Source organism: Vulpes vulpes, chromosome 1, assembly GCF_048418805.1.
Source record: "Vulpes vulpes isolate BD-2025 chromosome 1, VulVul3, whole genome shotgun sequence".
Lineage (NCBI taxonomy): Eukaryota > Metazoa > Chordata > Mammalia > Carnivora > Canidae > Vulpes > Vulpes vulpes.
This window is the reverse complement of record NC_132780.1, coordinates 35,880,397-35,895,301: the sequence shown is the minus strand read 5'-3', so window position 1 is coordinate 35,895,301 and position 14,905 is coordinate 35,880,397. Positions and strand designations below refer to the sequence as shown.

The following is a 14,905-nucleotide window of genomic DNA, read 5'->3' as shown; positions in this document are numbered from 1 at the left end:
GGTGAGGATGTGGAGAAAAGGGAACCCTTGTGTATTGTTCATGGGAATGTCAGTTGGTGCAACCACTATGGTAAACAGTATGAAGTTTCCTCAAAAACATTTCTTTAAAAATAGAAATACTGGGCAGCCCAGGTGGCTCAGTGGTTTAGCGCCGCCTTCAGCCCAGGGCGTGATCCTGGAGACAGGGGATTGAGTCCCACGTCGAGCTCCCTGCATGGAACCTGCTTCTCCCTCTGCCTGTGTCTCTGCCTCCCCCCTCTTTGTGTCTCTCATGAATAAATAAATAAATTCAAAAAAATAAATAAAAAATAAAAATAGAAATACTATATGATCCAGCAATCCCATCCCCTGGGAATTTACCCAAAGGAAACAAAAACATTAATTTGAAAAGATATATGCAGCCCTATGTTTATTGCAGCATTACTTACAATAGCCTAGATATGGAAGCAATGTAAGTGTCCATCCATCCATAGATGAAAGGATAAAAAGATGTGGTACATATATGTGTGTATATGCATAAATATACATATAAATTATAAATTAATAAGACAAAAGCATACATTGCACACTTATCAAACTGATAGAAATTTAAAGATCAAGTGTTAGAAAGGATACAGAGCACGTAATATGTTGCTGTGGGAAAAGGAGATAACAATTCCTCTGGAAAGATAGCGTGGCATTATACAGTAATTCTGAAGATGCATATGCATATGGCTGGATGGCCTATACTACTGCTAGATATATATCTAATAGAAACGTGTACCAAGAAAAGAGACATATGTACCAAGAAACACATGTAACAATGCTCATAGGAGTATTCTTTGCACTAGGAAAATCTTAAGATAACTCAAATATCCCTCAACATTAAAGAGGATAAATAAATCGTGATATGTAAAGACAATGGAATAAAACACAGTAACATAAAATGAACAAATTGGAGCTCTTACAACAACATGGATCAATCTCACAAACAATAAAATAGAGATATAAAATAACATGCATGGTATAAGTCTGTTCATATAAAGTTCGAAACCAGTGTTTGCCACTTATTTTCAAATGGTTCAATAAATATATATCTATATCAATCTCTTGAGATACAATGAAAATCATGTAGCAAATCAATTATGAATCTAGATGAAGAATATACTATATATACAAGTATATACATTGTACTATTTTGCTGTTTTCTTTAGGTTTGAGATATTTCAAAATAGAAAGAAAAAAGATTAAAAATCAGATAAGCTCATTTTTATTGTTTAAAAGTAGTTTCTTCATCTGAATGACAGATGTATGACTTTCCTTAATAATTATTTATTAAACTATGCATATGAATTTTATTCATTTTTTCCTGTATGTATATTTTGCAAAGGAAGGGAGGTAAAAAACTACAATCAGGTATGTAAAAATACGTTTTTCTTTTTTTAAAGATTTTATTGATTTATTCATGAGAGACACAGAGAGAGAGGCAGAGACAGAGGCAGAGACAGAAGGAGGCTCCATGCAGGGAGCCCAATGTGGGACTTGATCCCAGGTCTCCAGGATCACGCCCTGGGCTGAAGGCAGATGCCAAACCGCTGAGCCACCCAGGCATCCCTGTAAAAATACTTTGAAAGAAAAGCTGTATACACTTGTTAAACATTATTATTTAAAAAATAATGAGATTTTTATAACAAGCAAACTTATAAGTAAGTGGGCTTTGTTATGTGGGCCATTTATTTGAGGTCAATCTATGAAAAGATATTTAATGAGGACGAATTTTTGAGGCTAGCACTAGTAATATCATCTGATTTTTCCATGAGATAGTATTATATTATTGAGATAGTATTAATGAGATAGTATTATATTATTGTAACAACCAACAATTCTGAATCTTGTTTAGTTTGGTATCAGATAATATACTCTTCTAAATAATTCCCATATGCAATATGATATATTATTTTATTTTATTTATTCACTCATAAGAGAGAGAGAGCGAGAAAGAGTGAGGCAGAGACACAGGCAGAGGGAAAAGCAGGCTCCACACAAGGAGCCTGACGTGGGACTTGATCCCGGGTCTCCAGGATCAGGCCCTGGGCTGAAGGCAGCACCAAACCACTGGACCACCAGGGCTGCCCGCAATATGATATCTTAATACTCATTTTGGCAGATAATCCAGTATCTGCTACTTAAAATTTATTATAATTAACTTTGGAAGAAAGTATTTAATTATCCAAGTATCATGCATAATTCAAATTGTCCATGTATGAATTTTGCTTGTTTTCCATAGGTTTTTGCTATTTATCTCACTAGGATTTCACAGTATTTTTGTGTAAAAGTCTCAAAAGTCAAAAGTTCTGCAGAATTTCATGTTTTCAAACTGACTTTTAAAATATTAATCTACTTGATTATCTTTTGGGTCATCTAAATCAATATCAAAATCTAAGTCATCATCACTTTCTTCATTTCTTCTACAACTTCTGTGGTTGGAATGTAGATTAATTTCAGGATTTTCTGTCTTTTCTGGTTCCTTATTAAACCTAAAAATAAAAAGTTAAAAAAATTTATCTTTATTTCTCAGGCTTTCATTATTTAACTGCAGATTGAAAAGAACTTTATAGTACATTTCCTGATTAAGAGAGTCTAATAAAATTAGTACAGAGAAAAAGATCCTTGAAGGTTAACGTCAGTCAAGATCCAATCAATTATAACACTGTAGTCAATAAAGTAGGCTCGAAGAAATTAATATGTGATGTCCATTAAAGTAAAGTAGTTGCATAATGAGTAAATTCTTCTTGGATGAGTGATGAATGTGAACCTCATGGCTAAATATTTTAATTTCCTACAAATATATATTTATTTTTACTGGAATGATAGAAAAATGTAACAAATAATTAGGACTTTTTCCTGGTAGGTAGAAAAAAGAAGTCTAAATAGGGTGTGATACACACTACCATAAGACTCTCAGAGCTACTAGATGTTTTCTTAAAAGAAAATTCTACACATTAAAAAACACTTACTAAAAGAGTAAATTCCAAACATTAAAAAAAAAAAAAATACTCACGGAATAACAATGTCTTCTTTCTTTCCACATTTTGCGCAAACTTCAAGTTCACAGGCACATGGTCTACATATTATGTGATAAGAATCCTTTACTGATTTTTGTAAACATTTAACACTGAAAGTGGGAAAAAAAATCAAGTATTATTTTTATCTAATTACCTAAGATTTATTTGATGAAATAAGGGGGTATAGTTAAATATACAAGTGAAAATCCTAAAAATCAGAACTCTTATATTTCAATCTCAGTTACTTATGTCAATTTAGATCGATTATATAGCATCTCTAACAGCTGATATTACAAAATATTAGTACTTGAAAATTATCTTTTTTTTCAAATTTTAAGTAAGCTCTAGACCCAACGTGGGGCTTGAACTCATGACTTCGAGATCAAGAGTCACATGCTCCACCGAATGAGTCAGGCAAGCACTCCAGATTTATCTACTTTCTTAAAGCTTTTAAAAATGCCATCTGCAAATACTGACAGTCTTACTTCTTCCTTTCTTATTTGGATCTCTTTTATTTCTTTTTCTTGCCTAATTACCCTGGCTGACTTTCAGTAATATGTTGAATCAAAGTGACAAGAATGGGCGTCCTTGTCTTGTTCCTGATCTTAGAGGAAAAGCTTCCAGCTGTTTATTGTTGAGTATAATGTTAACTATGGGCTTGTCATATATGGCTTTTATTATGTAGAGGTATGTTCCCTCTTTACCCTATTTTGAGAGTTTTTATCATTAAAAAATGTTGAATTTTTTTGTCTAATGCTTTTTTGTATCTATTGAGATGATCATATTATTTTTATCCTTTATTTTGTTAATGTAGTGCATCACATTGACTGGCAGATATTAAACTATCCTTGTATCCCTGGAATAAATCATACTTGATCATTTTGTATGATCCTTTTCATGTATTGTTGAATTTGGTTTGCTAATATTTTGTTGAGGATTTTTGTGTCTATGTGCATCAGGCACACAGGCCAGTAATTTTCTTTTCTTCTAGCATCTTCGTCTGGTTTTGGTATCAGGGTGATGTAAGCCTCATAAAATGAGTGTGGCAGTACTCCCTTCTTTTCTACATTGTGGAATAGTTTGAGAAGAATTGGTATTAATTCTTTAATATATATATGGTCAATTAATTTACTACAAAGGAGCCAAGGACAAATAATATGGAAAGAACAATCTCTTCAATAAATAGTGCTGGGAAAACTGGACAGCCACATATAAAAGAATGAAACTAAAAAAAAAAAAAAAAAGAGAGAGAGAGAGAGAGAGAATGAAACTGAGCCCTATCTTACACCATACACAAAAATTCACTCAAAATGGGTTAAAGACTTGAATGTAAGACCTGAAACTATAAAATTCCTAGAAGAAAACATGGGCAATAAACTCCTTGATAAAGGTCTTAGCAATAATTTTTTGGATTTAAGACTAAAAGTAGGGCGCCTGGGTAGCTCAGTGGTTAAATATCTGCCTTCAGCCCAGGTCAATGATCCCAGGGTCTTGGAATGGAGTACTGCATCAGACTCCCTGCTCAGTGAGAGTTTACTTCTCCCTCTGTCCCTCCTCATGCATTCTCTCTCTCTCTCTGTCTCTCTCTCTCCTGTTCTCTCTCCAATAAATAAATAAATTCTTTTTTAAAAAAAGAAAAAAGACTAAAAGTAAAGCAGCAAAATTAAAAGTAAGTGGCACATCAAACTAAAAAGCTTCTGCCCAGCAAAGGAAACTATCAACAAAATGAAAAGGTAACCTACTAAGCAGGAGAAAATACTTACAAATCATACACAGTATTTGAGAAAGAATTAATATCCAAAATATAACCAACTCACACAACTCAATAGCAAAACCACAGTCTGATTATAAATGGGAAGAGAGGGTAGCCTCAGCGGTTTAGCGCCAACCTTCAGTCCAGGGCCTAATCATGGAGACCTGGGATTGAGTCCCGCATCAGACTCCGGGCATGGAGCCTGCTTCTCCCTCTGCCTGTGTCTCTGCCTTTCTGTGTGTGTGTGTCTCTCATGAGTAAATAAATAAAATTTTTTAAAAAATAAAAAATAAATAAATGGGAAGAGAATCTCAATAGACACTTTTCCAGAAAAGACATACAGATGGCCAACAGGGATGAAAAAAATGTACATCATTAATTACCAGGGAAATGCAGATCAAAACCACAATGAGATATCTCCCCATACATGTTAGAATGGCTGTTCTCAAAAAGACAAGAAATAAGCATTAGTGAGGATATGGAGAAAAAGGGAACCCTTGTGCAATGTTGGTAGGAATGTAAATTAGTGTAGCCACTATATAAAAGAATATGGAAGTTCCTAAAAAAACCAATACTAGAAATTCTATATGATCTACTAACTTCATTTCTGGGTATTTATTTGCAGAAAATAAAAACACTAACTCACAAACATGGACGCACCCCATGTTACCTGCAGAATTATTTGTAATAGTCAAAAAATGGAAACAACCTATAGGCACCTGGCTGGCTATCAGCAGAGTATGCAATTCTTAATCTTGAGTTCATGAGTTTGAGCCCCACTTTGGGCATAGAGATTACCCAAATAAATAAGTAAGTAAGTAAGTAAGTAAATAAATAAATAAATAAATAAAGTGTCTACTGATAGACGAATGAAGAAAATGAGTAAAATATACAATGGAATATTATTCAGACATTAAAAAGAAAGAAATTAAAAGGTATAAACTTCCAGTTATAAAATAAATAAAGTCATGGATAGCATAATAACTACAGTTTTGTTTTGTTTTAAAGATTTTATTTATTCATGAAAGACACCAAAAGAGAGGCAGAGACATAGGCAGAGGGAGAAGCAGGCTCCCTATGGGGAGCCTGATGCAGGACTTAATCCCAGAAACCCCAGAATCACAACAAAATAAGATATGTAAATGGCCAATAAGCACATGAAAAGATGTTCCACATCACTAGACACCAGGGAAAAGCAAATCAAAACTTTAATGACATATTACCTCACAGCACTAGAATGACTATTACCATAAAGAAAGACAATAACAGGTATCAGTAATAATAATGTGGAGGGATGCCTGGGTGGCTCAGTGGTTGAGCATCTGCCTTTGGCTCAAGTCGTGACCCCGGGGTTCTGGGATCGAGTCCCACACGTTGGGCTCCCTGCAGGGTGGCCTGCTTCTCCCTTTATTATTAATTTTTTTTAAGATTTTTAAAATTTATTCATGAGAGACACACAGAGAGAGGCAGAGACATAGGCAGGAGGAGAAGCAGGTTCCCTGTGGGGTCCTCCATCCCAGGACCCTGGGATCACAACCTGAATCAAAGCCAGATGCTCAACCACAGACCCACCCAGGTGCCCCCTTCATAAGGCTTTTTGTAAAAAGTCAAACCTAAGAAAAACTTGGAATGAGAGACCCAAGACAGCAGAAATTCACTTTAAACATAGACATGTGGGCAGCCCCGGTGGCTCAGCGGTTTAGCGCTGTCTTCGGCCCAGGGTGTGATCCTGGAGACCTGGGATCGAGTCCCACGTCGGGCTCCCTGCACGGAGCCTGCTTTTCTCCCTCTGCCTGTGTCTCTGCCTTTCTCTCTCTCTCTCTCTCTCTGTGTCTCTCATGAGTAAATAAATAAAATATTAAAAAAAAATAAACATAGACATGTAGTTAAAAGTAGGACAAGGGAAAAAAAAAACATGCAAACACTAATCAACAGAAAGCTAGAGTCACTATGTTATCATCAAAATATACTTTAAAGAAAATTTTGCGGTATAAAAAAGAATTATTACATGACAATTATGGGATCAATTTTCCTAAAACACTGAAAAATCCTAAGTGTTTATGCACCTAACAATTGGGTGTTAAAATAAATGAGGCAAAGTTATTGATAAAAAGAGAAGTAGAAAAATCCACAAGTACTGTTAAGGACTTTAACACTTCTCTCTCTGTAACTGATGGAACAAGTATACAAAAAGTCAATAAAGATACTGAACACTTGGTTGATAGAACGCTGTCAAATTTACAGAACACTCCAACCCAACAAGAGCAATATATTCTCTTCAAGTACACATGGAGCATTCCATAAGACAGACCATATCATGAGCCATAAAACCAATCTCAACAAATTAAAAAAAGATTTTTAACCTGAAATTTGTTTTTTACCATAGTGAAATTAAGTAGAAATCAATAAAAACAAAAATATCTGGAAAATGCCCTAATATCTAGAAAAAAAAAACACTCCTAGATGACCTACAGGTCAAAGAGGAAATCACAGGGAAAATCAGAAAATATTTTGCCTGGGAGCACCTGGGTGGCTCAGTCAGCTATGCGTCTAACTCTTGATTTCAGCTCAGGGTATGATCTCAGGGTCCTGGAATTAAGCCCCACATTGGGTTCCCCACTAAGCAGGGAGTTTGCTTCTCCCTCGCCCTTTGTCTCCCCCACCCCGCCACCCCATTCATGTGCGTGTGTGCATGCACAAGTTCTCTCTCTCTGAAATAAATGAATTTTTAAAAAAAATTAAAAAGAAAGAAGACTTAAAAAAATACTTCGACTGAACAACAATGAAAACACAACATCAAAATTTATAGAACAGAAATACAAATGTTCCTGGGAAATTCATATAATTAAATATTTATATTAAACACTACCTAAACCTCTACTTTAAGAAAGCGGAGGGGAAAAAAGAAATAAAATAAATTCAAAGAAAACAAAAGGAAGGAAGCAATATCAATAAAACCAAAATCAATGAAATTGAATGGGGCCTGGCTAGCTCAGTTGTTAAGAGCATGCGATGCTTGATCTTGGGGTCATGATGGTTCAAGCCCACATTGAAGATAGAGATTACTTTAAAAAAATCAATAAAATTGGGTGCCTGGCTAGCTCAGTCAGTACAGCATGTGACTCTTGATCTTGGTGTCATGAGTTCCAGTCCTATGTTGGGTATAGAGATTGCTTAAAAACAAAATATTTTTAAAAAATCAATAAAATTGAAAACAGAAAAATAGAGAAAATCAATAAAACCAAAAGCTGGCTCTTTTAAAAAGAAATTAATATAATTCATAAATACAAAGCCAGATTCATGAAGATTAAAAAAAAGAGACAAATTACCAATATCAAGAATGAGAGAAGAGATAGCACTAGGCAAATCCAACAGATATTAAAATAATAAATTTTACTAACAACTCTATACCTATAAATCCAACAACTTCATTCAAACAGACACTTTAAAAAAAAAAGATTTTATTTATTTATTCATGAGAGACACAGACACAGAGGCAGAGATATAAGCAGAGGGAGAAGTAGGCTCCCTGTGGGGAGCCCAATGCAGGACCCCAGGATCCACCACTTGAACCAAAGGCAGACGCTCAACCACTGAGCACTCAGGTGTCCCAAACAGATACATTTCTGAGGCATCTGGGTGGCTCAGTCAGTTAAGTCTCTGCCTTCAGCTCAGGTCATGAATTCGAGTTCCTGGGAATGAGCCCTGTGTCCAGTTCCCTGCTCAGTGGGGAGTCTCCTTCTCCCTCTTCCTCTGCCCCTCCCCCCACCAGGGGTCACACTTTCTCTCCCAAATAAATAAATAAATAAATAATTTTTTAAAAAAAGAAATAGACATATTTCTGAAAAAGCATACTATCAAAACTTGCTCAAGAAGAAACAGATAATCTAAAAACTCTACCCATTAAAGAAAAATTTAATCATAGTTGAAAACTCCAGCCGCAGAATGGCTTCACTAGTGAATTCTACCACATAAGGAGCACCTGGGCGGCTCAGTGGTTCAGTGTCTGCCTCTGGGTCAGGTTCTGATCCCAGGGTCCTGGGATAGAGTCCCACATCAGGCTCCCCACAGGGAGTCTGCTTTTCCCTCTGCCTATGTCTCTGCCTCTCTCTGTGTCTCTCATGAATAAATAAATAAAATCTTAAAAAAAAAATTCTACCAAATAAGAAATAGTACTAATTTAAAAAAAAAGTAAAAAGAAATAGTACTAATTTTACACAAATCCTTCCAGAAAACAGAAAACAAAATAGGAAGGAATACTTCCCAACTCATTTGATGAGACCCTAATATCACAGCAAAACAAATACAAAACCTATGACAAAATGTCAGCAACTGAAACTTAGCAACATATAAAAAGGATATACATCACGACCAAGTAGGCTTTATCCAAGGGCATGCAAAGCTGATTCAAAATTAAAATCATGCACCAAATTGATGGAAAACCAAAAATTATCTCATTAGATGTAGAAAAAGCATTTAACAAAGTTTAACATCTGTTCATGACAAAAACTCTCAGCAAAGTATAAGGAAACTTCCTCAACCTAATAAAAAGCACCTACAAAGAAACTACAGCTCATATCACACTTACTGATGAAAAAATGAATACATTCCCCAAAACATTAGGAACAGGGCAAGAATATAGGCCTTCATTATTCCTTTTCAAAAACATACTAGGGGTTCTAGGCAGTGCAGCTAAGGCAAAAAAGAAATACAATTGGGCAGCCCGGGAGGCTCAGCGGTTTAGTGCCGCCTTCGGCCCAGGGCATGATCCTGGAGACCCAGGATCAAGTCCCATGTCGGGCTCAGGGCATGGTCCTAGAGTCCTGGGATCAAGTCCCACATCAGGCTCCCTGCATGCAGCCTGCTTCTTCCTCTGCCTATATGTCTCTGCCTCTCTCTCTCCCTCTCCCTGTCTCTCATGAATAAATAAAGTCTTTAAAATTTTTGAAATTTTAAAAAATAAATAAAAAGTGAGTTTATGAAAGTGATAGTACATACAGTCCATAAACAAAAATAAACTATATCAATGTTTGGGCAGCCCGGGTGGCTCAGCGGTTTAGCGCCACCTTCAGGGCATGATCCTGGAGACCCAGAATCAAGTCCCATGTCAGGCTCCCTGCATGGAGCCTGCTTCTCCCTCTGCCTGTATCTCTGCCTCTCTCTTTCTCTCTGTGTCTCTCATGAATAAATAAATAAAATCTTTAAAAAAAAAACAACTATATCAATGTTCTAGCAATGACCAATGTCTTTCTGTAGAAATTGACAAATAGATTCTAAAAGTTATAAGGAAAAGCAAAAATCTATTAATAGTCAAAACGATTTTGAAAAAGAAAGCCAGGCTGGAAGACACATGATTGGATTTCAATCTAACCATAAGGCTGTAGTAGTCAAGTTAGTGTGGCACTGGTGGAAGGACAGACATATAGATCAATGGGACAAAACAGATTCCAGAAATAGATCCATACATATATAATCAATTGATTTTCAGCACAGTACAAAGGGGATTCAATGGAGAAAAAAATGGTCCTTCCAACTAATGATGCTGGAACTGGCTATCCATAAAATTAACAGGAAAAGGATCATAAGCCCAAATACAAAACCAAGAATTATGCAACATCTAAAAGAAAATACAGGAGAAAACATTTGGTAACCCTGGGCCAGGCAAAGATTTCTTAGCTACAACAACAAAGTCATGATAAAAAAAATCCTGATAAATCCTGATCATCACCAAAATATAAAAAATTAAAAAAAAAAAACAAAATATAAAAAAAATTGTTCTTCTTTAAAAGTATAGGGGACAAGGGCAGACCACCCCAAGATGGGCCACTTTGGTGTGAACATTATGTTGAGTTAAAAGAAATCAAAACCTAGCAGATTCAGGAAAGCCCTTCACTTCTCACACAATTGCTTGCTTATACCAGGAAGACAGCTATTATCAGAAATTCTACTTTACCTAGACACTTACCAACATAATAGCACAATCTTTGTTTTCTAAATATCTCCTCTCCTCTCACCCTCCTCCTAATGGTATCCTCAAGACCTGTCACCTCTCCTTAGCTCATATAAATGTTACTTATTTTTAGAATTTCCATGATCCTGTACATGCCTCCCTCTGTTACTCCTGAGTTACTCATCTTCTGTTTGTTTGCTAAGGCTTTTGTGTGTCAGATCTGGAATACATCTTGAGAGGAATGGATGAATACTGCTTGATTCTAATTAATTTCCCAGGTTAGTGGCTATGAGACTAGAGCTAATTGTCTGGTTTGTCTACCTCAGGATATGGACTTTAAGGAATATACCCAACTGGCTGCCAAAACTCCATTGGTTTCAGGGAGGTTCCCTGTCTTCTCTATCTGACATGGACTACCTATTTTCACTTTTTGTTGGTGGAAAGAAAATGTGTGTATGTTCATCCATCTAAGTTGATGAGCCTTAGGGCCATAAGTCCTCTTTCTGTGTCATCTGGGCTTTTATCTGCCTCCAGCCTTGCTGGCAGTGCGTCACCTCTTCTGCCTCCACGTCCCCCTCCTGATTCTGCACCACGATGGGCACAGCTTGCATAACTGGCTCTAAACCATCCTCACTGTCTCCGGTGCCTTTGGCTCCTGCTCCTCCTGCCCTTGCTATCAAAGAGTGAAGAGCCACTCCAAGCTGCTGGGCCAGCTCCTTATGAGGTTTAAACTGGAGCACCTCCCTAATCAACATGAAAGCGTCCAGGGACCCCTCCCTGGACTTAAACCACCCACTTGAGATCTCCCCACAGGTGCCCCAGGTAAAAACTGACTGTGAGGATCAGATTGATAGTTTAATGAAGATAGACATGTCTAAAGTTATCAGCACTGGGGCACCTGGGTGGCTCAGTTGGTTAAGCATCTGCCTTCAGCTCAGGTCATGATCCCAAGGTCCTGTTTTCCCTAAAGATATTCATGACTTACAGAAACATGATAAAATATTCCTTTATGAACAAATTGGAGTATTTAAATTTTCTCTCCACCTGAACCCTCTGAAATTCAGAAACTCTCAACGAGTATTCTTTCTTCCTTAGCAATTATAATTATTTGTACAAGTTCAATGAAAATCTGTTCTCCTTTTAACAGGACACCACTGAAAGCATTGGTTATTTTATCAAGGCTTTGACTAGAATGTCATATTTGAGAGACACGCATAGACACAGATTTGCTGAGACAGCTTTAAGGAATTTGATGATCGTATGGAGCCAGGGAGTTGCCTGGAAATATTGACCTGATACCTTGCTTACAGAATTTCCAGTAGCCTTAGCAGGTAAGTAAAGAATGTCACTTCTGGCAGGTATAGGGACCTCAGAATATTTTGGGGACCTCAAGAGGAGGAAAACACCCAAATCTATAGGTATTGCAGACAAGTCTGATGATAACTATTTCGCTTGTCTCTGGCCTCAAGAGGCTACTAAGAGTTCAATCTTAAAAAGTTCCAGCAAAGCAGATTTTTTTTTTAAAGATTTTATTTATTTATTCATGAGAGACACAGAGACAGAGAGGAGAGGCAGAGACACAGGCAGAGGGAGAAGCAGGCTCCATGCAGGGCGCCTGATGTGGGACTTGATCCCGGGACTCGATCCCGGGACTGCAGGATCACGCCTTGGGCCAAAGGTAGGTGCTAACCCGCTGAGCCACTCAGGTATCCCCCCCTCAGCTCTCACTTTGATCAATTCTATGCAGCTAGGGTAACAAAATTGCTCCTTAAAAGTCAGAGTATGGGCCAAAGGTAAGTGCTAACCCGCTGAGCCACTCAGGTATCCCCCCTCAGCTCTCACTTTGATCAATTCTATGCAGCTAGGGTAACAAAATTGCTCCTTAAAAGTCCTTAAAAGTTCGCTCCTTGGAGCTAACTATGAACTTGTGCAGATAATGGATGGCCCCACCTTCCTCATAACTGGATTGGAGAATACACTGGGGGCATGCCCTTAGTTCCTGGGACAAGTCATCTCCCACTCACCAGCAATTCCTCATAATGAGGATACCTGTTAAGGCTAGACAGGAGGCAAGTAAGATTTCTTCATGGTTTTCTCCCTTAGCCATATTTGTTCTGGGAGCCACCACTATGGATGTACAAATTACAAATAGAGGCTTTAGCCAAGCATGCAGTAGCCACCTTTAACCAAACGTGAAGTCACCCATAAATTGGAAAAGTGGCCCTCCAAAACCTAATGGCCCTTGATATTCGTACTGTAATCCAAAGAGGAAGTTATGCTAATATTGAGACTAAATGTTGTGTATATATCCCGGAGGACTCTGCTAATGTATCCAAAGTTTTAGCAGACATACATACACATATTAAGGCAGTGTCTGACTCCTAGTTTTATCAACGCCTGGTTACATTTTGGTTGGGAAGTGAACTATAGTCTACCTTAAAGAGTCTTCTTATCACACTTTTTGTTTTTTTAAAGAAGTGAAAGCAGGATTTTTTTTTTTTTTAGGGTTTTAAATTATCTCTACACTTAACAGTGGGGCTCAAATTTATAACTCTGAGATCGAGTTCTATGCTCTACCAACTAAGTGAACCAGGGGCCCCAAACTTCTTATTTTTATTGTAATATTAATCCTAATGTGTTGTCTCTTTTGCTTTGCTCTCTCCTAAGGTCGAGGTACATGGAAACAGTTCCTAATTCCTTTGCCCAACTGACAGATGATCCTTAATACATGAAACAGTCCTCCCTGATGTCCACTCTGTACTCTATAGCAATGGTCTTACATAATAGTTGCTTATAGGTGCAGACAGTGAACAGTTTTGGTTCATAAGTAGGGACATCTCTATGACCCTTATTACTTGAAGAAGCTATAGAACATGAGCCCCTTGCCTTTCAACAACCTTAAAAATTTAACTACTGAAAATTGGTCAGAGGGGAAATGATGAGGAATAGAAGCGGAAAAACGTTCACCTTTAGTGAACCTAAGGCTGACCTATAGCCTGCATAGTTTTTTGTTTTTAAATATTTTATTTATTTATTCGTGAAAGACACATACAGAAGCAGAGACATAGGCAGGGGGAGAAGCAGGCTCCCTGAGAGGAAGCCCCATTCAAGACTCCATCCCAGGACCCTGGGATCATGACCTGAGCCAAAGGCAGACACTCAACCAGTGAACCACCCTGGTGTCCTTAGCTTGCATGTTTTTTTTGTTTGTTTGTTTTGTTTTGTTTTTGTTTTTGTTTTTTTGCTTGCATGGTTTTGATAAGGATCAAAATAAGTGCTGGTTGCTACATTCTTTTATTTATTTTTTATTTTTATTTTTTAAGATTTATTAGTTTATTTTAGAGTGGGAGAGGGAGAGTGGGAGGAAATTTCTCAAGCAGACTACATGCTGAACCGACAAGGGGCTCCATCTCACAACCTTATCACAATCTGAGCTGAAACCAAGAGGGGGTTTCACTCTCTTGGGGTAAAAACTGTACCACTCAGGGGCCCTTGTTGCTACATTCTTATGGGGTCTCATAAATGCTTGTGTATATCACCAAAATTTAATATTAAACTGAATGATAAACACCATAGAAATCATGCAAAATTAGTTTTACGAGTAGAAATTCAAAGAAGAGGGGATCTCTGGGTGGCTCAGCAGTTTTGCGCCTGCCTTTGGCCCAGGGCGCGATCCTGGAGTCCCGGGATCGAGTCCCATGTCGGGCTCCCGGCATGGGGCCTGCTTCTCCCTCTGCCTGTATCTCTGCCTCTCTCTCTCTCTATGTCTATCATAAATAAATAAAAATAAATCGTTAAAAAAAAAAGAAATTCAAAGAAGACATTTATGATCTAATACTCCCGGCACATTCCTTCCTCCTTGAGCACTACTGTATAACCACCAGCTTCATACAGCAAAAGTACAGCCCTTTCTGCCCATGAGTTCTATCCTCATGCTATTTAAATAAACCTTTTAAGTTGCACCGTATAATATCTCAAGAATTCTTTCTGGCCTTTGCATTTGATGACCCCGCAACAGGTGGAATGAAGTTTTGGGGTAATGGAACTGTCCTCTATGTTAATCGTGGTTATCAGTCTCACAATTGTATTCATTTCTCAAAACTTATAAAATTGTAGTTAAAAACATGAAAGCAGGCCCAAAATGGAGTTACTTATGAT

At 37.4% G+C, this 14,905-nt stretch overlaps 1 protein-coding gene across 2 annotated transcripts in view; it reads right to left on the bottom strand.

Annotated features, from left to right (window-relative positions):
* Window positions 1-382: 382 nt before the first annotated feature.
* Window positions 383-14,905, bottom strand: part of C1H9orf85 (chromosome 1 C9orf85 homolog) — a 62,320-nt gene continuing 47,797 nt past the window's right edge. For both annotated transcript variants that reach the window (XM_026001552.2, XM_072762624.1), the window contains 2 exons: window positions 3,041-3,154; window positions 383-2,516 (listed from right to left, as the gene is read on the bottom strand). In XM_026001552.2, coding sequence (XP_025857337.1) covers window positions 2,372-2,516; window positions 3,041-3,154 — 259 coding nt within the window. In that variant the 3' untranslated portion in view covers window positions 383-2,371. The remainder of the gene's footprint in view (window positions 2,517-3,040; window positions 3,155-14,905) is intronic.